Source organism: Coccomyxa subellipsoidea, assembly GCF_000258705.1.
Source record: "Coccomyxa subellipsoidea C-169, whole genome shotgun sequence".
Lineage (NCBI taxonomy): Eukaryota > Viridiplantae > Chlorophyta > Trebouxiophyceae > Coccomyxaceae > Coccomyxa > Coccomyxa subellipsoidea.
The window spans coordinates 1,450,607-1,476,007 of NW_005178037.1; the positions used below are offsets into that span (position 1 = coordinate 1,450,607).

The 25,401-nt window shown below is 54.1% G+C and overlaps 6 protein-coding genes across 6 annotated transcripts; 3 read left to right on the forward strand and 3 right to left on the reverse strand.

The window, feature by feature from the left end:
• Positions 1–77: 77 nt before the first annotated feature.
• COCSUDRAFT_65754 (hypothetical protein) lies at positions 78–5,920 on the forward strand (the record flags this gene model as incomplete). The annotated part of the gene is made up of 13 exons (XM_005648609.1): positions 78–119; positions 346–611; positions 790–966; positions 1,195–1,471; positions 1,670–1,819; positions 2,299–2,423; positions 2,816–3,096; positions 3,334–3,575; positions 3,760–3,879; positions 4,111–4,296; positions 4,567–4,854; positions 5,099–5,260; positions 5,486–5,920. The coding sequence occupies 13 exons, from the start codon at positions 78–80 to the stop codon at positions 5,669–5,671; spliced, it is 2,502 nt and encodes an 833-aa protein (XP_005648666.1). The 3' UTR covers positions 5,672–5,920.
• Positions 5,921–6,412: 492 nt separating this feature from the next.
• Positions 6,413–11,743, forward strand: COCSUDRAFT_65755 (hypothetical protein; the record flags this gene model as incomplete). Its single annotated transcript, XM_005648610.1, has 16 exons — positions 6,413–6,524; positions 6,668–6,748; positions 6,836–6,879; positions 6,961–7,105; positions 7,202–7,316; positions 7,404–7,620; positions 7,742–7,849; positions 7,962–8,327; positions 8,694–8,901; positions 9,155–9,231; positions 9,472–9,912; positions 10,163–10,381; positions 10,533–10,682; positions 10,874–11,021; positions 11,270–11,367; positions 11,567–11,743. 16 exons carry the CDS (start codon positions 6,413–6,415, stop codon positions 11,741–11,743), a joined length of 2,706 nt encoding a protein of 901 aa, XP_005648667.1.
• A 311-nt stretch (positions 11,744–12,054) lies between these two features.
• COCSUDRAFT_36283 (hypothetical protein) lies at positions 12,055–12,255 on the reverse strand (the record flags this gene model as incomplete). Its single annotated transcript, XM_005648611.1, has 1 exon — positions 12,055–12,255. The coding sequence occupies one exon, from the start codon at positions 12,253–12,255 to the stop codon at positions 12,055–12,057; it is 201 nt and encodes a 66-aa protein (XP_005648668.1).
• A 2,146-nt stretch (positions 12,256–14,401) lies between these two features.
• On the forward strand, positions 14,402–19,331 carry COCSUDRAFT_47150 (hypothetical protein; the record flags this gene model as incomplete). Its single annotated transcript, XM_005648612.1, has 8 exons — positions 14,402–14,756; positions 14,883–14,977; positions 15,104–15,158; positions 15,289–16,278; positions 16,429–16,575; positions 16,947–18,009; positions 18,453–18,546; positions 18,816–19,331. The coding sequence occupies 6 exons, from the start codon at positions 14,402–14,404 to the stop codon at positions 17,381–17,383; spliced, it is 2,079 nt and encodes a 692-aa protein (XP_005648669.1). The 3' UTR covers positions 17,384–18,009; positions 18,453–18,546; positions 18,816–19,331.
• A 771-nt stretch (positions 19,332–20,102) lies between these two features.
• On the reverse strand, positions 20,103–22,167 carry COCSUDRAFT_32982 (hypothetical protein). Its single transcript, XM_005648613.1, has 4 exons — positions 22,017–22,167; positions 21,801–21,890; positions 21,590–21,655; positions 20,103–21,378 (listed from the first exon to the last, which is right to left on the reverse strand). The coding sequence occupies exons 1-4, from the start codon at positions 22,161–22,163 to the stop codon at positions 20,419–20,421; spliced, it is 1,263 nt and encodes a 420-aa protein (XP_005648670.1). The 5' UTR covers positions 22,164–22,167; the 3' UTR covers positions 20,103–20,418.
• A 1,500-nt stretch (positions 22,168–23,667) lies between these two features.
• Positions 23,668–25,288, reverse strand: COCSUDRAFT_28638 (hypothetical protein; the record flags this gene model as incomplete). The annotated part of the gene is made up of 3 exons (XM_005648614.1): positions 25,071–25,288; positions 24,825–24,919; positions 23,668–24,573 (listed from the first exon to the last, which is right to left on the reverse strand). A coding segment is annotated over exon 3 (900 nt), but the record flags the coding sequence as incomplete, so codon positions are not given.
• Positions 25,289–25,401: the final 113 nt, after the last annotated feature.

Consider the following 25,401-nt stretch of genomic DNA (forward strand, 5'->3'; position numbering starts at 1 on the left):
AATAATTGACGAGCCTGAATAAGTAGGGCATCCGATCCAAACAGCGCTCTGCGGTGGTGAGATAGGTGACAGCCAAGATGAGGATTATGATCAAGGGTGGTGTGTGGAAGAACACTGAGGTGCGTTCTCGATCTATCAGGGAAGATGTCTGCTCTGAGGTTTCACGGTGTCTGTTTTTGGCCGATCTTTAGAGCTCTTGGTAAATTATGGGCAATGCAACAATCGTGTGGAGTACTTAATATTTTTTTTCTGATTTTGTCCGCTCGGACTACGCCATGACCAGGCCTTAGAGTCTTGTGCTTCCGTTCCTCAACAAGTCAGGAACCTGTGTGCTTGTGTTTACAGGATGAAATCCTCAAAGCAGCGGTCATGAAATATGGCCTAAATCAATGGGCCCGTATCTCTTCGCTGCTGGTCCGCAAGTCTGCCAAGCAGTGCAAAGCCCGCTGGTATGAGTGGTTAGATCCAGCCATCAAGAAGACAGAGTGGACGCGTGAGGAGGATGAAAAGCTGCTGCATCTTGCGAAGCTTATGCCTACACAGTGGCGCACTATAGCACCCATTGTAGGCCGGACGCCGGCGCAATGCTTGGAGCGCTATGAGAAGCTCTTGTACGTTCCAATCCTCTAGTGGCCTCGCCGTGATAAAAGGATTTCTTGCTGTTTCTTGTGAACAGAATGCTACCATCTCAGTCAGCAAGTCCAGCAGTGAAAACGTGTACGAACCTTCCGTTATTCAGGTGCTTGTCAACCAAATACTGACGCATGCGCGGGAACTGATTGACTGCAGGGATGCAGCAGCAGCCAAGGACGACAATTATGATCCTGCGGATGACCCGCGCCGGCTGCGGCCCGGCGAGATCGACCCCAACCCAGAGGCCAAACCTGCTCGCCCTGACCCCATTGACATGGACGAAGACGAGAAGGAGATGCTGTCAGAAGCGCGAGCTCGCCTCGCCAACACCAGGTGTGCAGCCGTGTATCCAGCCTGCACATGAGGAGACAACTGAATCTAGTACCTACAGATGCCTCCGTTACAGTGCAAAGTGGAGCACCTCGTTTTGCTCTCAGCTATTCATTCGGTGCCTTTGGCTTGTTTTGCTGCTTGCCGCTGTCGGTACAGCAGCATCTCATGGCATGCTGTTGAGGGATGATGCCATTGGAAGACTAAGCAAGGGAGTTGGGGCGCGCACAGGGGCAAGAAGGCGAAGCGCAAGGCGAGGGAGCGGCAGCTGGAGGAGGCGCGGCGGCTGGCCTCGCTGCAGAAGAAGCGCGAGCTGCGCGCGGCCGGCATCGAGATGAAGGCGAAGGCGCAGCGCCGGCGCGGCATCGATTACAATCGCGAGGTAGCCTTTGAGCAGGCGCCTGCGGCCGGTTTCTTCGACACGGGCGCCGAGAAGGAGCGCACGCGCGAGATCGGCAAGGAATTCCGGCCCGCCACCCTCGAGGAAATGGAGGGCCGCCGGCGCAAGGTGCGCTTTTTTTCCTCTTCTGTGCTTGTTCCCTTGCTATACCCCAAGCCCAGTGGATGGCTCGTAGAAAAGCTCTTGACAGTCCCAAGCTCCTATCGCTGCATGTGCAGCAGTATTCCTGGTCTGCAGCCTGCAATTTGTGATGCCTTCCCCAAGAGGATGGTGTGTGACCTGACATTCGTGATGGATCTTGTGCAGGACATTGAGGCGAACCTGATGAAGGGCGACGAGCAGAAGGCAAAGCTGAGGGAGGCCCACAACCAGCCAGCAGCCGTGGCAAAGGCCATGGAGTTGAACGATGCCAGTGGCATGCGCCGCCGGGGCCGCATGATGCTTCCTGCCCCACAGGTCTGATGCAATGCTCTTGTTACTTTTGCTCCGGATTCAGCTCATGTTAAGAGGCGTCTGTGGAAATTGAAGGGCATCTTTCAGATAGAGCCCGAATGCAAACCCCAGAAAGTTGCCATTTGCTCGTGACTACCAGCACTTATTTAGAGACGCCTGAAGTGGATTTGTCATTTTGCAAAAATGTAGAGAAGAGACTGCTCTTGCAAAATATGCAGCACACTGGATGGTGAAAACCTGCTTGAACGCCCATCAAAGCGTGGAACACAGTGTGGTAACTGACCTTGATGAATTTTCCAGCTACTCAAAGTAATTGGTGGAGAATTTGCAAGGATAGGGGACCTAGGAAGACATCTGTTGAGCTGTCCCTGAACGCACCTAGTCTTGGATGGCTCATACCAGTGTTTTAAGATTGTTAGTATGTTTGCTATCTTCTGCTGGCATATCTTGGCCCAATATGCATTCGTGCCATCATCAATCAGGTGACAGAAGAGGAGCTGGAAGCCATTGCTAAGGGCGGTGGTGAGGTGGCCATGGATGTTGACATGGATGGTGCTGGCGGTGAGGCCACCCGGCGGCTGCTGGGCGACTACCAGACACCTGCCAGGTCAGCACCGACCCCCAAATCTCCCTTTCTTCACCCTCAAAATGATGGCTCCATTCCGAGTGAGCGCAGCTCGTTAGCAAGCTCATGTGTCTTGACACTCCAACAGTTGTGCCGACTTTGAGTACGGGCAGCTTGTCTGCAACTGTAGCGCCATATTTGATCATGGGGCGAGCTTATGCGCAGTAACTCTGTGCGTTTGGCCACGGCTGGCGGGGGGCGGTACAGATACTGAGCACCGTGCCCATGGTTGATTGGGTCTTGCTTGGATCTGGCGAGTCCATCAAGGGGTAGGTTTATGGCAGCCTTTAATTGCAGCTTGCCTGCAGGACGCACCTTGCCTCCTGGCAGCAAAAGCGTGTAATAGAAATAATAGTCATAATTTTTGCGTGCAGGATGGCGACTCCCATGCGGACGCCGCGGGCGGTGACGGCGAGCGGGCAGGACCGGGTGATGATGGAGGCGCAGAATCTGAGCCGGCTGCAGCAGGGGCAGACGCCGCTGTTCGGCGGCGAGAACCCGGAGCTCTTTGACTCCGACTTCAGCGGCATCACGCCCAAGCCCTTCACCGCCGCCACGCCAAACCCCCTCGCCGCTGGATTGACGCCTCGCATTGGAGCCACCCCTTCGCTGACCCATCCTGGCGCCACTCCCTCTGGTGGCCGCGCCATTGCAGGTGATGATCCGACCGCTGCTGCCGCTCATGCTGGTCTGATTGATATCGTTTCTGTTGTGAATTTTAATGATTGTTGTCTCGCCTCCCAAAGCAGATGCACAGGAATTCCCAGTCTGGAAAGCATGTCGATCATAGATGTGACCTTTGTTTTGGTCCTGCAGCCATGTTTGGATACACAGCCATGGCCTGAGCATAAATCATCCTTGGAAGACTGACGTGTGCCTTGCATGTGAGCAGGTGTCTCCGCGACGCCATCTGTGGCAGGTACGCCCCTACGCGGCGGCCCGGCCGCCGGCATGACGCCGATGCGCACCCCTGTCCGCGACGAGCTCGGCCTCAACGACCCTGACATGCTGCTGCCGGCCGAGGCCAGCCGCCGCGAAGCGCGCGCACGGGAGGCCATGGAGAAGAACAACCTGAAAGCGGGACTGGCCGGGCTGCCTGCTCCCAAAAACGAGTACCAGATCATGGTGCCAGAGGTGCGAGGTGGTCATGCATGTGCTGTGCAGTACATTCCAGCCACCCAATCTATAGTGTCTTGCGCAGAATGACTCTGCAGCCTCTTGATGTGCATGACATGTGATGGATTGACTCTGCGCTCTGCACCCATGTCTTCAAATTTGAGTTTGATCCCTGCTGATTTTGGGTTTTGTGTGTGGTCAGTTGCCGGAGGACAGAGACGACGGCGAAGCATTGTTGGAGGAGGATGCAGCAGACATTGCTGCGCGGCGCAAGGCCGCAGCCAGAGCGGCTGAGGAGGCGGAGCTGCGGAAGAGAAGCCAGGTGAGCAGCCTCACTGCACCAGTTTAAATCCACTCTGCTCCCTGACCATGTCCTCAAATATCGTTCCTGCTTGCACATATGGTGGGTCCTGCCCACGATTCCTGCCCGTGTCTGCAAATTCTCTCTTTGCATGTATTATCACGTGATGTAATATGTCATCTGACCAATGCACGTTTGGGGGTTCTTGCAAGTGGCGGCATGTTGATTGGTGCTTGTGTGGCGTCCTTGCAGGTGTTGCAGAGGGGCCTGCCGCGGCCGCTATCCCTGGAGCACGGCCCCGAGGCGCGCAACGCGGAGGAGGCCGGCGGGCTGTCTCAGAGGGAGGCCGCGGAGGCGCTGCTGTTCAGCGAGATGAAGGCGCTGCTGCAGCACGACGCTGCCAAGTACCCCGTCAAGGAGAGCAAGAAGGACAAAAAGGTAACGCCTCTGCCGCGGTCCACGTCATGTTTCTAGGCTTTTGGCAAAATCATGATTCAGCGCAGTGTTTGGCACTTTGCGATAGGAAACATTTGGCCTGGACATGTAGTGCATACGCCCAAGCCTTACCCTTGGCATGTCCTGCTCTAGAGGTTCACCAGCATTGAGATAAAGTTGTGCACATACGTTTTTATCGTCAGAAAATAACTCAATTCCAGATGTAGTACGTTCACCTGAACATGGCTGAGGGAAATGTGTTGCTTGTCGCAGAAAAAGCGGCCTCGGCCGGAGCCGCAGCCGGCAGAGCCGCTGGATGAGGTTGCTGAGGAGGACATGGCGTCGGCGCTGGCAGTGCTGCGCGCGGAGACGGCGCACGTTCGGCGCGCGATGGGCCACGAGGGAGTCTCGGAGGAGGAGTATATGGAGTCCTGGGCCGCACTCAGCCGCGAATTCATCTACCTGCCCAAGCGCCAGCGCTATGACCGCAGCATCTCTGCCACCAACACCGACCGCGTGGAGTCCATGCAGGCACGCAATACTTTATTTGCCCCGCTGCCAGTGCCGCTTCATTTGTTGTGACCTTACATAGGGAATTGAGGTGTCTCACGCGCGCGCTTAGGGACACTAGACGCTGCTTAAGAGGTGCCCCACCGTGTTATGAGCTTCATGATACTGCATTAACTATGGGGCCTCAGAGAAAGAAGTTTCTTGTGTGTTCTCTTGCTTTGCTGTATGAAGGGAGTTTTCTGGCCAGGCTGCAACTTGCAAGGTCCACTATTGATGGCATGAGTGTGTGCTGCAGAGCGAGCACGAGGCGGTGCGGTCGGAAATGGAGAAGGAGGCGATGCGCGCGGCAAAGTTGGAGAGCCGCCTTACTGTGCTGACTAAGGGTTACATCACGCGCGAGGCCGTTGTGCGCAAGGACATGGAGACGACGTGGCAGGCCGTTCAAACTGCCGAGCAGGTGCCCCCCCGCTGTGCCTTGCTGACTGGTTTGCTTCATGCTCAAAAATCCTCAATCTTGTGCTCTAGCATTGAGGGGCAGCAGCACTGAGAGTACCTCATGATGAGCTTCAAGCAAAGTGGTACTGCGGCAGCACATGCAGACGTGCCAGAGTGGCCTCGCGCAATTTAGGGAAAAGAATCGAAGAGGACAGCAAGGCGCTCAGCCTGAGTGACACATGTGCAGGAGCTGGCGTGCTTCCGAGCGCTGTCTCAGAGGGAGGCTCAGGCCATGCCAGAGCGGAAGGCGGCCGTGGCGGGGCGACTGGCTGCACAGGAAGAGCGGGAGCAGCTGCTGCAGAAGCGCTACAAGGCGCTCAGCAGTGATGTGGCTGAAGCCAGGAAGGCATTAACGGCTGTGGCTGCTGCGTGATTCCCTGTGAAAACAAAGTTGTGTACATATCGTACACTCGCTTGTTTGGGCAGGCTTCAGGTTGAGTGGGATCCAACGAATGGAAATTGCTGGAGGCTACAATATGTCGCACCTTACGCACTTATTGACTTTGGTGTGAGTGGTCCTGATGCTCGTGGCCAAACCTCCAGGTCATCCCAGAGTCTGTTAGCGATCCAATCACTCAGCTATGCATAGCCTGCACAGCTGGTAAAATGACAGATTTGCGGCTGTGATGATCTTTACTGTGAAGTTAGTTGCAATAAGCACGGTGACCAATACACATCACCATCACATACACGTGATGCCACACGTCATCATAATTACCGTGACAATAATACTATTTCAACTCCCAACTTGAAGACTGACTGTTCAAGTTTGACATCTTGAAGTCATACTATTCTAACTAAGTAAACCTATGGCTCATCGGAAATACATGCTATACATGTAGGTACATGAGCACAATGCGCATGCAGCGCATCCTCGGCGTCCATCAAGATCCTCATCGAGATCTGAATATTTGGTCCCGTGATATCCTGGACAGTCTCGGGTCTCACCCTCACACATGAGAGAGTCAGGAAGGGTGGATTTGGTCCAGATTAGGCTGAGTGGGTCAGGGAGGGACCATTAGGGTCGAGGGTCGGTGAGGAAAAAACCCATTATCAGCCGGCGTAGCTCGGGAGCAGAAAGGAGGTCATTCCAGTGTATAAACGAGTGCACATCATGGCTGCGAGGTCTCGAAGAGGGGCTGGCAGCTCCGCAGAGACACATAAGGAAAATGGAAAGGGGGAGGGTCTCAACAGGAAGACGATTGAGACCATCAAAGATGCAACAGGTCAGCACAAGCACTATCTTGGAGGCCTCATTTCGCGCAGGGCCTGGATTTCTTTCCACAAACGTAGAAGTTCCTTTCTAGCTTGTCTACAAGTAGGGAAAGGCACCAATGGAAGATCTCATGGGGTCCTTGACTGTTTGCAGGGGCCAGTGAGGAGGACATCATGGTGATGCTCCTTGAGTGCAACAATGATGTCAATGAGACAACCAGCCGGCTTATCGACAGTACGTTTTTTGTCGCTTTTTCTGCTGCAGCATTTCATTTCTTGCAAGATCTGTGCCGAAGATAACCCATTTCTGCTGTGCCTGCAGACCCGTTCAGCCAGGTCTTCAACAAGAAGCAGAAAAAGAAACAGGTGCGCCTGCATGTTCCTGCTGCAGCACTATATATTTTTGGAGCGAATGCGCTTGTCTTGAATATTTGCCATTGTCTGCAGAGGGAGGAGGAGAGAAAGAAGGATGGCTCCAAGGTGATTGAGGTGAGGCGGCAGCCAAGTGCAGGGCAGGGAGACAGACGGAATCGGGACAGGGGGCCTCGGGGCAGCCTTGATCGGAACGGTCCCGATCGAAACGCCAATAGAGGTGCACACCCTCGGCCATAGGCAACTGTCCTGTTCGGGATGGACCGATGTGGTTTTGTTTGCAACGGCGCTGAGGGAGTTGTGTTGGACCGTGCAGCAGCCAGAACCGGATCTGGGAAGCCGGCAGAGGATGGCTCGCATGCTGAAGAAGCCGTATCGGCGCCCACGGAGGAACAACGGCCGACCCCGTTGCCTGAGCCCACACCTGCAAAGTGCGTTACTTCCCCCGTGCAGCCATTCCACGCGAACTTTTGGTGATGGCGTGTTCGAGATTCGAGTTTCACATTTATGCATCGCAGACCAACCTACTCGAGAGCACCTGGGCCTCCACAACCAGCTGCTGCAGCACCTCCATCCTCGTGGCAGCCTGCAGTTGGCAGCACGCCGGGGCGGAAAACCATGGCAGACTTGTTCAAGCGGCCTCCTCCCCCAGCTGCGCCACTACCAATACCAAAAGCTGCCCACAGTGTGCAGGAAAGCTTCTCCCAGAAGGAGACAGCCCCCATCGCAGAGCTGGTACTTCCTGTCCTCCGCTGTATGCTGTCAATTTGACGATCTGGTCACACATGCAAGCACAGCAACCGTCTGATTTAGTGATACTTCTATTGCTGACATTCATATCATTGCCGTGGCGCAGGGAGACCTTTCCCTCGGCGACCCGGCAGTGAGCGCACCGCAGAGGATATCTAGCAGCCCTGCAGCCGGTGGCTCTCTACAGTCAAACCAGGTCACACAGGATGTGCAGGTCCGCATCCAGCCAACGATGTACCATGTACAATGTACCATGACACCGACCATGATCCTCCTGTCAATCTGGGGTGAAGCGGAGCCTCGCTGACGGAGCGTGTTGCCTGCAGGTGCAAGGACCGTCGCCGCGGCACACGCCCATCTCGGCCGCGCTGGGGATCGCCCCCGTGGTGGTGCCGCCGGCAAGATACCCGAGCTCGGAGAACAACGGACCGGCCGCGCCCGTCAACGCGTGGGGCAAGCCCAAGCCGCAGCCTGCCGCGCCTATGGGAGCGCTGGGGGCGTCTCTGCTGGGCACTGCGCAAGGCGTGCCGGGGAGCATGGCCGCGCCGGCGCCAAGCATCTCCCTCGCCAACAACGACGTGCTGTCAGTGGCTGATCCTCAGGTCACATCATCGGGATTGCTGAGCTCTTCTGCAGGCACCCAGTTGTCCGGGAGCTTCCAGCAGCAGGCGGACATGAAAGCCGCGGAGCGGGTGATCCTCCCGCAGCAGGCAAGAGTTTTTTTTTCTGTTTTCACTATGGCAGCTTTTCTGGGGTGGCAGCCCCCTCAACAACAAGTAGGAATACCAAAGACCAGGCTGTTACGAGCCTGGCATCACACAAGCCCCAGGGCATTGACGCCATAGAGCAGGTTCCCACACGCTGCAGCTGCTGCGCTCAGCCAGCGCCACCGAGAAGGGTCGATTACGGAGTTCCTATGCGCCTTCTAATCTTGAGGCAGTTTGTAGTTTCATGTCCTAAACTTTGTGCTACATGTCTGAAAGCCACCACTTTATCTACAAGTGGGCTAGTACTGTCTAGTTTTCTATGAGTCTCTGACTTACCTGAGTGGGGAACAGGTGCGGGATGTGACCAACCTGGGACTGCAGTTTGGCAACATCGGGTTTGACCCCAACCGCAAGGGTTACGCGGGCGCGATCAACACTGCAGATGACGACAGCTCCGCGCAGCAGCACACTGCGCCACAGGCGGTTCCCGAGCGCAACACCGCCGCAACTTCAAATGGAGCAGCATCTTCTCCTGCTGTGGATGTGTTCAACGGTGGAGGTATGCATCTCATGAACAGCCTCTCAATGGCAGCATGCCCCTGCATTCACCCATCAAGCCATGTCACCTGTGTACCATCAGCATTTCTGCTTGCATGTCTGCCAGGCAGGTGTACCTGGCACTAATGGTAGATGCACTGCAGATCCGCCCAAATTTGCGTTGTGCAGGCTATCACTTCTTCATGTCCAACCTCTTAGCCTTAGAAAAGGGCCGAGGATGATATTTGAGACACCATGCTTTTCAATTGTTGCAGGTATGGGCAGCAGCTTGGGCAGCTACCAGCAGGCTGGGAACACCGGCTACTCTACCTTCTCTGTACAAGGGCCCATTGTCAGCCAGCCCACTCCAGCGGCGGCGCCAACCCTGGCCCCTACCAGGCTCCAGGCATGCCCTTATCACCACTGTTGCAGTGCTTGTAATTGCTGCCATTACCATCATGGGCAGAAGGCAGTCCAGAATATCCAGAGTTCATGTTGTGCTGGGCAGCAAAGATGATGCGTCGGGAGGAGTGGCTACAGCTCAAAATGTGTACAAGTTTGATTGCTGAGAGGTTGTGCTTGGGATGCACAGGAGTCGTCGACAACGACGAGCCAGCCTGCCAGCAACTTCTTCTCCGGGCCCAGCTACCAGACAAGCGCACCCTCCACCAACTACAACAACTACCAGGCGCCGGCCGCGCAGCAGCAGCCGGCCAGCTATGGCCTGGGAGGTTACCAGTCAGCTGCGCCTCAGCCGCAGCAGCAGCAGCAGCAGGCACCAAGCAGCCAGCCTGCCTACTCCTACCAGGCCTCCGCTGTGTCCACCAGCCAACCGGCCTATGGCGCTCAGCAGCAGCACCTGCAGCAGCCGGCCGGTGGCTACCAGGCGCCCGCGAGCGCGCAGAACGCACAGTCGTCCTACAGCCAGTACGGGCAGCAGCAGCCGCAGCAGCCCCAGCAGCCGGCGGCGCAGTACGGGCAGCAGTACGAGGCCCCCACTGCCAGCACCAGCGCTCCTGCCGCCAAGCCTGCGGTGCGTGCCCCTCTCCTCTGTCATTTTTTCGGCTGTGCTGCTGTGCTGTACTGCTCCCAAGATTTTGCTAAGCTTCTTCGGCACAGGAAAGTATAGTACTGCGAGTTTGATCTGAGTCTACTTTAGATATCAATGATCGGACAATTTTCAGGAGGAATTCTCCGACGTTTTGCAAAAAGGGTTCCATGCCGACTGCCCCGGAGTGCTACGTGCATTGTTGCATAGTGGTGATGACATGTGTCTGGCGCAGGTGAGCTCGTACGACAACAGCCAGTACGGCAACTACAACCAGCAGTCGGCCCTAAAGGACTTCCAGCCAGCCCCCAAGTACAACGCCGGCAACGCACACAGCGCCGCCGGACACGCCGCCTACGGCGCACAACCGCACGCCACAGGCCAGTTCGGTGCCAACGCTGCAGCGGCCAGCACCTCTGCGCCCCTTGCCGCGGCAGCTGCCGGGCAGCAGCAGGTAAACAACCCATCTTTTGAGCTTGCAGATGCCCATATGCCTCTCTGGTGCTAGGACCCTGTCTGTTGATCAGACATGGGACCTCCATTTGTGCAGTCTTCTACCAGCAACACTGATCACTAATCACAGGGTTCTTGGTATTTCTCAGCAGGCGCCATTCGCAGCTCCAGGCATGCAGCAGGTGCCGCAGTACGCTGCCATGGGCTACGGGCAGCAATACCCCCCCTACATGCCGCACTACGGCGTGCAAAATGCATACTTCCCACAGCACCCTGGTGGCTATGGAGGCTACCCAGCACAGGTGTCCATCTCTTCCCATTTATGTTGATCTGCATACAAGCACGGAATGTTGAGGACAAGTCATTACTCCCATGCTGCTTCTGCTCAGCAGCTCAGGTTTGCTGTTTTTTTCACTTTATTTTGCAGTATAAACGGGCGCATTGTCATGTGGAGGAAGCGGCATGTGTTCATGCAAAGGTATTCTATACGCAGGCTCCCGGCTACGGCGGTGCAGCCAACCAGCCCAACGTGGACTTCCAAGCAGGTGGCAACTACTCCCATGCTCAGTCCAGCAAGTACCAAGGTGGCAGCGGCTACAGCGGGCAGGGAGGCTTGTACGGCAATCAACAGCGCATGCGAGGTGCGGCACCTTCAAAAACTATGTTCAGCCTCTAAGCTCCATGTTGTGCGCATTTTGTCCGTGCCTTAAGATTCACTACTGTGGAGCTCTGCAGGTTTTCAAGACGTTGCATCCATGGGACATCCTCATCTTGTGCGAAGTCACATTTGCTTGACATCAGTTGGCTGGGGTAATGCTTGCAGTCACAGCAGATGTATCTTCACTGCAAGCATTACCGCCCTCAAGTAAAGGTGGCTGTGCGCATGCAGGCAAGGAGAAAGACAGCTACCCACCGCATGCTGCCTCATCCCTGTATGGCCCTGACGGCTCGCAGCTCCATGCAGCAGGGCCTGCTGGCCAGTACCAGGTGTGCACCTGCCCTCTCTTACAGCCTGAATGGCAAGCGAGCTGCCTGCCCACCAGCTCATGAAGTCCTGCTCAAGCACTGTGTGCATGCGGGCTCCTGCCATGCGGGCTCCTAACATGCCGCAATGTGATGCCGCACACGATACTGTAATGCTCGAGTGCACACATTTGCTAAATGCACATTCGATTGTATGCTGCAGCACGGTGGCGCTGGCCGCGACAACCAGTACGGCTATGGGGCCCAGGGCCAGGCCGGGGCGCAGAGCTACGGGAACTACGGCACCGGCCAGGGCTACTCTGGGTACAATCAATATGGCTATGGAGGTGGCCAGAATGCTCCCAACGGCCAGTCTACCGGCTTTGGCAAACTCAACTGAGCGGCATGCGCGCGTACCGCACCAGGCATGGAGCACCACTTTTCCAAAGGATGCTGCCAAGTGGAGTGCCCTGCCTCGACGCGGTGCAGGCGGCCCTCACAGGTTCTTGCAGGCTGATGAATATGGGACTGGGCTGCCGGTGTGGTGTGGTTGCGTGGCTTCGTCTTAATGTATAGTGCTGTCATTGGACATGGTAGCCGGTCTGTAGCCTGGAAGGTACCCAACTCGCTCAAAGGCTGATCAGGAACTCTTCACCATAGTAGCTCCCAACATGGAGTCGTGCAGGCAAACCCAAATGGACATGCAAGTCTCTAGCGAGAGGAGATGCGGAGAGTGTCGGCCAAGACGCCAATCTGTTGATGGATGCAAGGTAGTTTTTCAGTTACTAAACTCATAGCAGGCTCCCGCTCAGAGAGCGTGCAGGGTGTCCTGTGGTTGATCCTTCTTTTCTTCTTCTTGGTTTGTGGCAGCTGCGTCAAAGCCCCTAGTACTCTGATTCTGTTGCGCCCCATCAACAACGGCTTGCTGGAAGGAACCGTCGGAAGTGTTAGATGAGACTGTATCTGGCTGTTGGCTTTCACGAGCGCCTCTGATAGCGTAGGACAGGGACAGTAATGAGGTGTCCAGCGAATCCCACGGGTGATGAAGGGGTGAGGCGCCCGGAAGGGGTTTTGACGAGAGAACGACATGTCATACAATTGTAGCACTGTTGTGAGTGAAGGGGCTGACTGGCTTTTAAGGAAGTTCTAGCTGAGGCACGTTGCTTCAATTCAGTCCCGCCATGCAAGGGCACATGGTCATACATAACTTGCATTGCAGGTTCCACCATATATAGCCCGACACTGCATTTCAGCACCGGTGCCATACATGCTACACAGCGGCTCCTTGCGCTGTATGTTGCACAATCTTTGCATCATAACTCTGTAGAACTCGACACAAATTCTGGGTGCAAAGCCAATATGCTGTCTGTACTCTGAACGCAGTCTTTGGTTCAAATCGCATATATCCCGATATTTCAGGGCAGCTGTGCTTGATATCAGGCCCTTGTGCTATCAATGACCTGCACTGTACAGTTTATCCATAAATGATTGTTTCCAACTTGAGCTCCAGAATCAACCGACACAAAATGCAAGGCCCCCCAACAAAATCAAGTTCATGCATGGGCGTATCCAACCTAGACTTTGACACGAGGCGCCATCCGCAGCCACTGCTCTATTCTTGAAGCTTCTTCTTCCACCACACCTCCCAAAAGCGTTGGCAAACCTTGTTAGCTTCTCGATGAGTTGGAGAAATTGATTTGACTGCTCATTGAACAGTAGAGCATTAGGGGCTCACTGCCACCTTGGGTGATCGGCCGAGGATTCGTTTAGGAGCAGCTAAAATATTTGGCATCACACCACAACTTTTCATCTGATTGCCATTGTCTATCTGAGCTATCGTTGAAGACGTGCCAAGGAGGCAAGAAAACGGCTCAAGGAAGGTGGGTCGGAAGCGCATCCTTCTGCCTTGGACGCAACGATGGACAACGTAATTCAGTGTGTAGTTGCAGTTGCGTCCAATTGTGAAATTTATATTGCTCATCATAAGTGAAACATCATTCAGAAAGGATGACCTTGAACGGCACACTGACCACGGCTAAAGTAAGTCCTAGTATTGTCAGCAAAAGTATTCCTCGGAAAGGACGGTGTGCCGTCAGGGCACCCGAGTAATCAAAATCCACTACTTTAGTGGATGTAAACGCTACTAATGTGGTGGATTATTGGCAATCAGGGGCCATGCCACCTGGTAACACATTCCATAGCATGCCATTTTGGTAATAAAAATTAGGCCTTTCGTCAGTAAGCATGGAGAATGATCAGTGATGTGTTTCTGTACCGAGCATGTCACTTATTATTGCTAGGATCCCGTGTTACAAGTGTGGCAGTGACAAGGAGAAGCTTCATCCGAACTGCGCAAGTTCAGAACGCTTGACTCGCTGTGTAGGTTGTGATTATATTATCAGATTCTATTCAGAAGGTCTGACAAAGGACGAATACGGCCACGACGCTGTTGCCGACTGGGTCTTCAAACAAGAGGCAAGGGTGCCATTGCAACGTTGCAATGCCGTGGACTCAGGGGTCAGATATTTCCATCAGAGCTGCCTTGGCCGAGATGAACCTTCAGCATTGTCCAGAGCTAATGGCTACTATTCTATTCGCGGGAAGATTGAGAGCGAAAAGTATCCAGAGCTCAGAAATATTACCCACAAATGCTGTGAGGACTGCGTCATTGCAGCCCAAACCAGGGGCAAGGATCTCAATGAGGATAAGTTGAATTTTATCATGCATCAAGGAGTGATTGGTAGGTCTCAATAAGCACTCCATCTTTGAAGGTTGGGAACACCTATGTTTTGAATCTCCCCATGACCTTGACACAGAGTAACTAACTCTGACTTTTGCGTTGCGTTCAGAGGCAGAGACCGGCGACTTGGAGAGGAAGAGAGCCGATAGGCGATCAAGCAAGATTCGAGGCATCATTGGTGGTCAGCAGGCTCGCCTCGAAGACAATGGGACGACTTCGACCGCCATCTTTGCAACGAGACACCTCAATCAGAAAGTCAGCTTCAGCAAGAGCGCCAGCAGATTGCTGGCAGCAGTGCCCAACCTGAACAGGACAGTGATGGCAGCCTCGTATCTCCAGGCCAGTGGACTTCAGGCAGGCCAGACAGCCCAAGGACAGGCGCAGAGGGGCGCCACAGCTGCAGCAGGCGGCATGCAGGGTCCCGCAGCCCCAGAGGCAGAAGCTGCAGGACCTTCGCAAGCGCCACAGCCAGGGATCAGCCGCAGGCAGCTCAGCGCTCAGGGAGCCGAGCAGGACATCGTCCAACGGTGGCTTGCGTTCAGCCTCAAGGCCTCATCCACCGTTGCAGAGCTGAAGCGGTTCCTGCTTGACAGAGGCCAGCGGCCAGTGATCTTCACCAGAAGCGCGCTGCTCGCCAGGGTGGAAGGGCTGCTTAGATTTGAGCATCCAGAAGGTAGCTATCCATGATGGCTGTAACGATCAGCGCCTACACATCTTATGCCTGGCAAATTAATAACATGTCCTCACCATTTCCTCTGGACATCTTATGCGCTGGCAGCTAATGGATGCTGTCATGCAGGTGGACTGGAGCCGAGTGCGGCGGCGGTTGAAGAGATCACAGCCGCTGTTGAGGCCGCAGCCCAACCGGCACGGCAAAGACCAGCAAGGCAGAAGGTGGGCATCTTGTTGAGGATCCTTATGTTTGCATGTGCTTTGTGAACGCCTCTCATCTGTCAAGCTGCTGGTGCAGTGAAAGCGAGTTTGGCTGAACACACTGATTGTAAGTTATTGTTGTTACAGGCGCCGAAGAAGTCACAGCTTCAGATGGAAGCGGCCAAGTCCATTGTTAACAAGGGTGAGTGGGCGCTCTCAGCTGGAAGCTCTGATCACCTGGTGACTGTTGCACACCCGAGAAGGCTTTAACTTCTGCAGATTTGATGGAAGGGAATGATAGCCAGTCAATTGAGGCGCTCACATGTTTGCAGGAGTGAGCAGCGGCCTGCCCGTGGTCAAACTCAAGCAGATTGACGAGTTGCTCTGGACCTTCGACAAGTGCCACTACCTGCCGCAGTTGGGGGAGAGCACTCCCTCGATTGGTGTCGCTCTCTGGGCCGTCACAAGCACGCTGCACCGCGACGGGGAGTTCCCAGCACGCAACTTGTCCCAGTTGGGTCGTGCTGCCAAGGCTCCTGTTGGTTTGGTGCGCGCTGTGCAGCCAGGCAGCGATGGCAACCAGCTGCATATGGAGATATGGTTCCTCGAGGCGCGCGTGCAGACAGATAGCCAGGGGGAGCCCGAGGCAGCGGTGGCAGGGGAAGGCGGTGGGGCACGCGCAGATGTGGAGGGACGGGGTGCAGGAGAGGCAGCCACCGGTGGGGGCGTGCAGGAAGGGCATGGGCGGGGTCGGGGCAGGAAGCGTGGCCGCCGCGGCACAGGCGGGGCGCGTGGCAGCAATCGGCCCAGAAGGGGCAGCCGAGGCAGGCTCAGGCGCCCAACCGCCAGAGCCGCAGAGTTTTGGGGTCCCCCCACTGAGGGCGACGAAGACGAGGTTGGGAACCTCTTCTCTGAGTCAGATGCGGATGACCAGCCAGCGCAGCAGCACAGTGACCCAGCAGAGCCAGAAGGGCAGGCAGAGGGTGTCCTGCCTGAGGCCAGCGAAGTGCCGCCGCAGCCCACAGCTTGTGCGAGCCAGTCGCCGTTGCACGGCTGCTTGCTGGCAGATGAGTCGCCGCAGCCTGTGCCAGTCCCCAACGTGCGGCTGAGCATGCAGGGGCATGCCGCATCGCCGGCCAAAATGGCTGTGCTGGTGATCGACTACCGGCACATTGCAGCGGCCCTCTGTCATCCAAAACGGCTGAAGGTGGCTCTCGGAGGCGCTGCCGGGAGCTCGCCCATGAACGTCGAAGAGGCTGCAACTGGTGTGGCGCTGGCAATGTTGCTGGCTGAGGAGCAGAATGCGGCGCGCGCCGGAGAAGGTGAGGAGCCATCATGGCTCTCTTTGTCCTGGCTTATATGATTCCACTCACAGTGAGTTTCTAAGTTATAATGCCATGCGAATCATACCCCGAAGGTTTATCGACAGGTAATTGTCAGCAATAAGCTGACGACAGGCATGTGTTGTCTAGGTGGGAGTGCTACGGCAGCGGAGCAGTCGCAGTCAGCCTTGGAGCAGTCACCGCTGTCTGGCGCCATGGTCTTCTTTGATCCTGCTCTGGAGCTCGCTGCCGATGAGGAGCCAGCTTCCTCCTACCGCTCTGCAGATGGCCCAGCAGGCATGTACAAAATCCTGCTCTGTCATTCCTGTGAACTTGTCAACTGACTGCTCTCATACGCTGGTGTAGTTGATTTGTTCATGTCTTGTCTCTCAATGCTGAAGTGTCTGCTTGCCCCTTTGCCTGAGCCATGCCTGTCTTTCACGCACCCTGCTCCACATGCTGTGCTTGCCCCTTTGCCTGAGTCATGCCTGTCACTCACGCACCCTGCTACATATGATGTGGTAGAGTGCCGCACCTAAGGGTCATCTGGGTAATACTAACAACAGGAATAAATTTGAGCTTGACATCCTAGCAAGACACTAGGGAAGATATTGCTTGAATGCGGTAATAATCGCGGATTGTAAGCAGCTGTGTGTTGGTGCGCGCAGGTCGACCGTCCCTGGAAGTTTCCTCCCCTGGGATCAACATGGAAGCTGCAATGGGTGTCATCGCAGGGCTGGCATGTCAGCTGAACCCCTCGCCGCAAGCCAGAGGCCATTCGAGCGCGCACAGTGACGTGCAGATTCTGCCAGATGACACAGTCTATGTCCTAACAGATGACAGGAGGATAGTGGGGACGGCAGAGGTGGTGCATATTGGGCCTGGCACACGGTTCCACGGTGCTGAGCTTGAGGGGTTTGGTGTTATTTGCGGGCTCACCATCACAGACGCAACTGGGGCTGGACACCAGAAGGCATGGTTGAGCGACACAGATGAAGTCAGAGCAGGCAGAACACCCTTGGAAGCAATTGGGGGCAATCAGATGGTGGCAGTTCCCGAGAGGTGCCTTCGCTTTCTGAGGCGCCCACCGGCGGCTGGAGAGTGACTTGCAATGTGATCTTTGCACTTTCAAGCTAAGTCAGTTTCAAGCTTAGTCAGAATTGGCGTGTGAGCATGACGCAAATGTAGCATCAATTTTTTTTATGTCCTAAATTTGATATTGCAATGAGGACTGTAGTAGGTTGTGACCAAGTCTGCCTCACTACAAGGCGTTGCACATCCATGCGCTCTACGCAACTAATATTAGTCACTCACTTGTCCCTCTCTGCACATGTGCGCAACAATCATGACGGTAACCAGATATCATGCATGTAACAATCTGTAAGGTAATTTTGCTCCCGGTTGCCTCACATGCTCAACCTTCGAATCTGAAGTGGCCAGTGGGATGGAGCACTTCTGCTTGAAGACAGAGCACTGCTGCTGACCGCCACAAGGTAGTGGCGGTGGAGGGCAAGAAAATAAATCCCCTGAGCCTATCTTATAATATTATTAACCCCATCTGTCATTGAGCAGCCTGGCTCGTTCTTGCTGTTTCTCTACGATGTCGGTGTCGAAATCCACTCACATAGAATGTTGAACGTGGAAGAATTGCTACAAGATTCTTCTCAGCATCATCGCACTTCTTGGTCGCTGCATAAAGACACACGGCATGTCACATCAGATGGCGCAAAGGTGATGCCCTTATCTTGCCGGCACCCACGCTATGGTACACGCACGCGATGTGTATCAATCAAATGTGCCACAAGCGACAGAATTGGGGTGTCAATTTGCTGCACAGCGTGGGTGCCCCTCCTTGATGGGCACATCTCTTTACATCGAGCAGCCATCTGAGATCGCCAGGGTTGAGGACGTGCTGTCCGTGCAGCACGCACTCAGCGTCAATATTTAGACTCTTTCAATATTGATTATTGATGGTATTCTTGTGAAAGAGTCTCTTGACCGGCCCTGTAGGTATCGCACGCTATGAAGAGGCTTTTGCAGTCCAGGGTTGGGGCAGCACACCTCTGAACATAGGACCTGCCACCTTTGTAATCTTGCTCAAACGAAACCCTGAAATGCCTTCTCGAAGAGTGTGGTTTTCGAAATTCCTTCAAGCACCACGGCTGTGTGTGCAGGAAACCTAGTAATCTTCAACCACTGAACTTCCTTGAAGGCGGGAGCCATGCATGCACACACCGCCCTCATTCACTGGGCACTGGTCATGTACAGGTGAGATCTCAGGAAAGCAAGAGTATGATCCAAGTGTAGAAGTGCTGTAGAAATCGGGTTGAAGCCGCGGGCCAAAGCCTTGGAGCCTTAAGCATCATGCTGATGATCATAATGATGCCATCGGGTCAGTACTAGTATAAATGGCGTAAGGCTACCCATTAAGAGATTCCAGTGGGACCACCGTCGAACATTATAACCTGAGAGAAATTTCTTTAAAGCATCAAGCATCTCGAGATGTGCTCATGAGCAACGCATGTCTTGTGCTGCAGGTGCAACCCATGCCATGCCCGTGGCCAGTGGGCACGTACACATGTGCATCAACGTTTCAGGCAATTGCAAGTTGCCACAATGGCTACCCAACACCGGTGTTGGTAGCAAGTGAATAGTGGGTACCCACTAGTTATTTGCCACACCATTGCCCTCAGTGTACTCTTAAAAAGCAATCACTCGATTATAACTAGAAGGCGCCTCTACAGTGTAATATTGTTGTCAATAGATCAGATTGATATTATTGTTGCATTCATTTATTTTATATTTAATTATATTGAACAAGCTCGGCTCGCAAGGCTTCAAGCCTTGTTGCTCCAATTGGTCAAATATATGCATTATTCTTTTTTATCTGATAATTCTTGCAAAGCAGAATTAAAGCCACTGCAAATATTAAGGCTTGAAACTCGAATTCACAATGTGGAGATAAAGTCCATGCAATGGGTGACTCGTTAAACATTAATTGAAGCTGAAGGGCTAATTGGCTTCTGATAAATATTTTAATATCATGGTCATTTATTTGGATGGTCCAAACAAGCTGTCGACATGAGAATGATCACTCACAGGCTTGCATGGACACTAAAGTCCCCCCAGGTTTTGGTAGAAAGTGAAGCCAATGACGGTACTGCAACATGCTCAGCCTATAGGTAGCTAACCAGATATTTACTATAATTACACCTTGAGGATCTGGTCCAGAGTCACATGCATGCCATATGGGCGCATGTTGCCGACTGTTGACATGACCTCTCCAAGAGTCATCAAAAAATCACATTATGACAGACATATCTTCTTAGAACCAATACAAATCTTTTGAAGACTGAAGGTCTTTATTGTCATTAATGGTGGGCAGTGGGTCATGGCCTTCCTCTAACTAAGGAAGCTTCACAACCTGGCAGGCAATCTTTCTAAGTAGCAATTCTTGTCAAGGTTCATACTGTTCATTTTTTGGCTGCTGGCAGTCAACATGCTATTAACTATTAACAACGTGGACACCTGTACATATATACAAATTTTAAGTATTAATACTAATATTAATTTGTAGTATTAGCCGTATAATTTTATCATAATATTATGATATGCTGCCAAAAATAAAATTCAACGAATTTAATTTGGTGGACCTTCATCAAAGTTTTAAAAACATGACAGGGACACCTCCATTCACGACAGGCATTGATCACATTTTGACACTTATATGAGATAGAGAGAGGCACTGCTCAGAGCTACATGAATTGCAAGAGTTGCAGGAAGTTTCAATAGGCTGCCTTTCGCTTGAACAACTGATAATTTTTAACAGCAATGCATATTTACATTAACAACATAAGAAGCTGGCACTCTGTGTTAATTATTTGCTTTAAGTGTGTGGAGAGAACAAGCTGCTAAGAGATCTTGAGATTTTTGAGCCAATTGGCAGATGATTCCACAGCGCACTCCCTTCCCAAAAAGGATCTGATGAATTGTAGAACAATCAGATTACTGTACTCTATAGAAGATTACTGTACTCTATATAGAAGCTACTGACTTTCAAAGTTTGAAACAGCATCGAGAACATCAAAATTGGCAGACAAGGCGAGATGCTCATTGCCAAATTTTCAAATGTGCCAATATTTATGTGTCCTCATCATCGCCGCCGCTGCTGTCTGAGGAGGCATCGGACCGCGCATCCTGCCAGTCCGAGTCGGAGCTGGTGCCGCTGTCCAGGTTTGTGAGGTCGGCGTGCAGCGCTTCCACAGCATTGCCTGCCATGCCGCCCAAGTGCTGATACTGTTCAAGCTTGGAGAGGAGCACCACCTGCTGCCCGAGCTGGAAAGCTTCAAGGGCTGCATGCACACCCGCCTCCCCCAGCTCCGCCGCATGGGGAACTTGTCGGGCGCTGGGCAGGCGGCGCTCTCCCCTCCCAGCGGCTTGCTGCACTTGCTGGGCGTAGTGCTCATAAAACACTACCATATCCCTGGCCTCACGCCGCACGATGGTCATCTCTTCGGAGCACCGCTTCAAGCGCTCCTGCTGCTCCGCCAGCGCGGCCAGTTTCCTAGCCAGCAACCCTGCCTGAGCAGATTGTCGCTGCCACGGCAATGTGTCTGCCGCGAGCAAGCCAGGGGCGGTCAAGCGCTGGCAGTCATACTGCGCTCCCTGATAGTCCCCAGGGGCGGCATGCCAGCGCCGCAGCTGAAGGATGTCATCGCTGACTTTGGACACGATGGCTTCCATCTGGCGCCGCAACCGCTTCAGGCTAGTGCGCTCACGATATGCCGCTGTCTCCAGCTGTCTCTGTAGGGCGTAGTAATCCACGAACCTGGCTGCAATGGAAGCATGTAGCTGCTGAATCATGAACCTCTTCCGCTGACCCCCTATCTCCTGGTACAACCGGTCTGCCTCCACCCACCGCAGCTGTACCCGGTGCCTGCGCTCCCACGCTGCCAGCTTGCCCTCAAGGACTCGGCGGTGCTCATGCCGCATTTGCTCGGAGAGCGATTGCTGCCCCTCAGCTGCGAGAGTCACACTGCCACCCAGCGCGTACAACTCCTCCAAGCAGCCTTGGTAGTGGTGCTCCCATGTAAGACGGGCCTGCGAGTAAGAATCCTGACATCAGTGATTCATGCATCTTTATGTATCTTCCAAAGGTGTGCATCCCATTTGCTCTTTACAAAAACTCCACCAGTATGCACATCCTGTCATGTCTTGTCCTGTCATGTCATAAGTCACATGTCAAATGTCCTATCATGTCATATGAACAAGCACCAGTACAGCCAACTGAAGGTGCAGAGTGGAGCAGCACCGGGATGGTGGGCGCGCTTGTTGATGCCCCCTCAGACGATGTCTGCCGCTGCTCCCGGGCAGACCCCTGCGTGCAAAACAAACAATCTGCTTGCATACTTTCTTCTGAGGCAGCTCTTTACTCTGAGTCCTCTGAGCACCTCCTTCTCACTAGCATACCCATTGATACTTATTCCATGCTAGAGAAGAGCCTTCAAAAAGGACCAACACACCTCTGCTTCGTCACTTGCGCCTGCACCAGCGCCGCCTTGGAGAGGATCCTGGCCTGCCGGTGATGGGACGCCTCCTGAGCCACCGCCACCCTGCACCTGATTCATCAGCCAATAAGCGAGCATGCAAAGCATTGCAGACTGCAGGATATATCAAGATGGCATCTCCCCAGAGAATCAGTAGAGACAGGTGCAGCAACTAGGAGGGGTGCATTTTACCTGCAACTCGGGGGCTTTGATTTGGGCAATCTCCTGCTTGAGGGCCCCCGTGGACTGCCGCAGTTGTGCCAGCAGTCGAGCAGCCCTCCTATGCCACTCAAGCAGCTGCTTGGGCAACCTGCGCTCCTTTTTTCGCTGCCAAGCCATCGCCTGCACATGGACCAACATTGTCACTTCTCGCACCTACAGGGTTACAAACTGCAACATCGAGCAAGGCTACAAGAGCTTGCATCATATGAAAGGAGAACTCACCAGGTCCGTCATGTAGTCCTCCCGCGTGGCAGTCGCCATGCGCTTCAAGATGTGTGCAAATTTCCTGTAATGTGCCCAAGCCTGTTCAATGTTGTCACCAAAGGAGTTTCCTGCCGCTAGCATGCGGCGGGCGCCATACTTTTCTTGGCATGCCGGAATGTGAGCCTTCACATGCCACGGCCCCACTGCCAGGCCAGGCATACCCTCCACGTTTCCTTGAACCATCCTGCCAGCACAACACATCACCATTCAAAGGGGACGCTGCTGTGCACTCCGACGAATCCACACACTCATAGCATGACTAGTACTAGACACTAGGAGTGAAATTGTTCCATGCAATAATTGTACAGGGCACATCTTGACGTAAACGCCAGGCATGATGGACGAAAGATTATACCTTCGCCAATATGGGTCAAACTGGCAAGCAATGTCAATGAAGAAGTACTTCAGATCCTTGCCCTCCTCAGGCTTGAACTCCTTCAGCAGACGCTGCAGGAGCAACTCGTAGTAAACAAAGCACTCCGGTGTGAACAGGTTTGCCGCCACGAGAACATACCCGTGGCGGCAAACTGCTGCTGCCACGCCCTACGCACAAGCACATGCGGGAGTGTCAGACCGGCTCCAAAGCACCAGCACATCTTCTTGTTACACGCTTTCCTGCCAAGCAAGGTACATCCTGCAGAGCTGCAATTTAAGGCTGCCATAACCCTACCCCTTGTTGAACTCGCCAGATCCAAGCAAGACCCAATCAACCGTGGGCATGGTATTCAGTATTTTTACCACCTGAAGCAAGGCACGCTAGGGTGCTGCCAAGTATTACCCTTGCCAGCCGGGGCCAGGAAAAAAAGAGAAAAAAATCATGGATATATGAGATGCATGCCAACATCAGTAAGCGCAACAAGATCCCAGAAAAATGCGAGGAGACTCACTTGCACATATAGGCGCAGCTGCGTGTCTGAGGCGGTTGGCGTGGCAGCAACGAACTGAGAGCAGACCGGCCGCTCCAGCGCCGCCGGGTCCAAGGCCTTCCGTTGAGCGAGCAAGGCCTTCACCTCTTCATCAGCAATGAAGGGGCTATAGGGCAGCTTCGGCTGCAGGAAATCAGAGGCTTTGCCCGCCGCCCTGAGCTGCGTGAGTCCCAGGCAGGCGTCAGCAATGGCTGCCACGCAAGTGCGAAAGCAGCAAGGACACTGCACAGTGGGGCCCCCGGAGGCACGACTGTCCAGAGATTCCTGGGTCGCCGGGCCCACCTCAGCTGCATCTCTGCCAGTTTGAGCCGCGAGGCTGCCTGCTTCCATTTCTGGTGGCGATGACGACGCTGCTGCTTCCCTCTGAGTGTTCTCCTGGGGCGGCGGCGGCTGGCCGAGCTGCAAGTCTGAGTCACCGCTGAGCCCTGCCTCCGAACAGATGGGCTGCACGCCAAGCCTGTTGAGGTCATGTGTGGCGATGTCCATTCTGCGCCACTGTCTGACCGCCACTGGGAGGTTCCTCCAGATATTTTTGGGCAGGCCACTCAGTTGCCCGTACGGCACACAGCCGTTCCTGACGTGCACCTCCTCCAGGGCGCTAGTCCAGGCGACCATTGAGGTTGGGCTGGCGAGGCTGAGCTCATGCGTCTGCAACATGAGCGCTCCAGAGTAGTAAACCAGCGGCCTCTGTGGCGTTGCAGGAAAGCATCCCATGCTCACAGGATCGACTGTGAAGGCGGCACTGCACCCGCCACACCTGAATGCTGGGGGGCTGACCTCTGTCCTGCCGCTGATCGAGACATACACAAGCCTGCTGATCGTCTCCACCTGCTCCCACACTGATCCCACCCTCCCAGCCTGACTGCATGGACTGCAAGCGGGCAGGGCTGCTCTGGCAGCTGTCAAAAACTCTGCCTGCAGCTGCTGCTTCAGTGCTGCTTGGCGTGCAGGCTGACCAGCTTGGAAACATGTGTTCCTGAATACATTGTCATCAAAGCACGCATCCCATGCTTGGTGCAGCCGTCTATTATCCTCTTGAGCTGCCTGTTTCCGCAGACGCCGGCGTGAGGGCGGAGGCTGATAATAGGCAGCAGCGGCTTCTCCATCTCCATCTGCAAAGCCATCCTGCTGTTCTTCCTGCTGAGCTGTGTTTCTTGCAGGGATCCGCCAGGATGGAAGGGCGCTGGCCGGCCTCCGGGGTCCCCTCGGTGCAGATGTTGCCACAGTGCTGCCTAGGTTCCTCCCAAATCTGCGGCCTGGCTGCAGCAGAGCAGGAGTGTCGGCTGATGGTATCACCTTGACACTGACCCTCCACCTCTTGTTCCTGACCATTCGTCCTGCATGAAGTCATCACACAACGGTTTCTGCAAGTGATCCACCAGGACATTAAAGGAATGAGAAGTACATCAGCAGCATGCCTTCTAGTACAAGTGATACAACTATCCTTACAAGCACCTGGGCTACTTGCTACTCTTTGGGGTGCACAGTCCTCTCCAGATGCTCCTCATCAGATTGGCATTCCAAGCAAAGCCAGGTCAGGGCAGACACCCACGGCTACTCACAGCAGCAGAGGGATCGTAACGCTCACCAGAACAATTGAACTTGATGTTGGTTTAGATTGTAGACGACTTCAGTGTCTGTCCGGTGCATCAGTGCTCAATTCAGGTGAACGCTCTGTGTTGCCTGCACGCATTTCATTTCAAGGAATTGGCTTGGCAGGGCATGCAGTCACTACGAAAGAAGTAGACATGCACGTCGATGGTCGTGACATTCGATTAGCTGAGTCCAAACAAGTCAAGGATGGGGATGCCAAAAAACCGGCAAAAGTGCGAACCTCACATGGCCAGCGACAGAAGACTTCAAGAATTCGTTTAAATTACTCCCATAAACATTTGCGGCCGTCCCACCCCCCTTTCAAATCCTACTTTGCAACGGTAACCTGGCAAATGGCATTGCTGTCTTCGCAGAAACGAGTAGCGCACGATCCTATAGATACAGGCTTGACCGAAATAATTAGCTTGACGGAGGTACTATGCAATGCTGAGATTGTTGTAGGTAAATCTGAAGGATGTGCAGCATTGCTTTTGTTATTGCACGCCCCGAAGGGGCGTGCTCAGAAAGAGAGCCAAATCCACTAATGTAGTGGAGTGCATGTCCACCAAAGT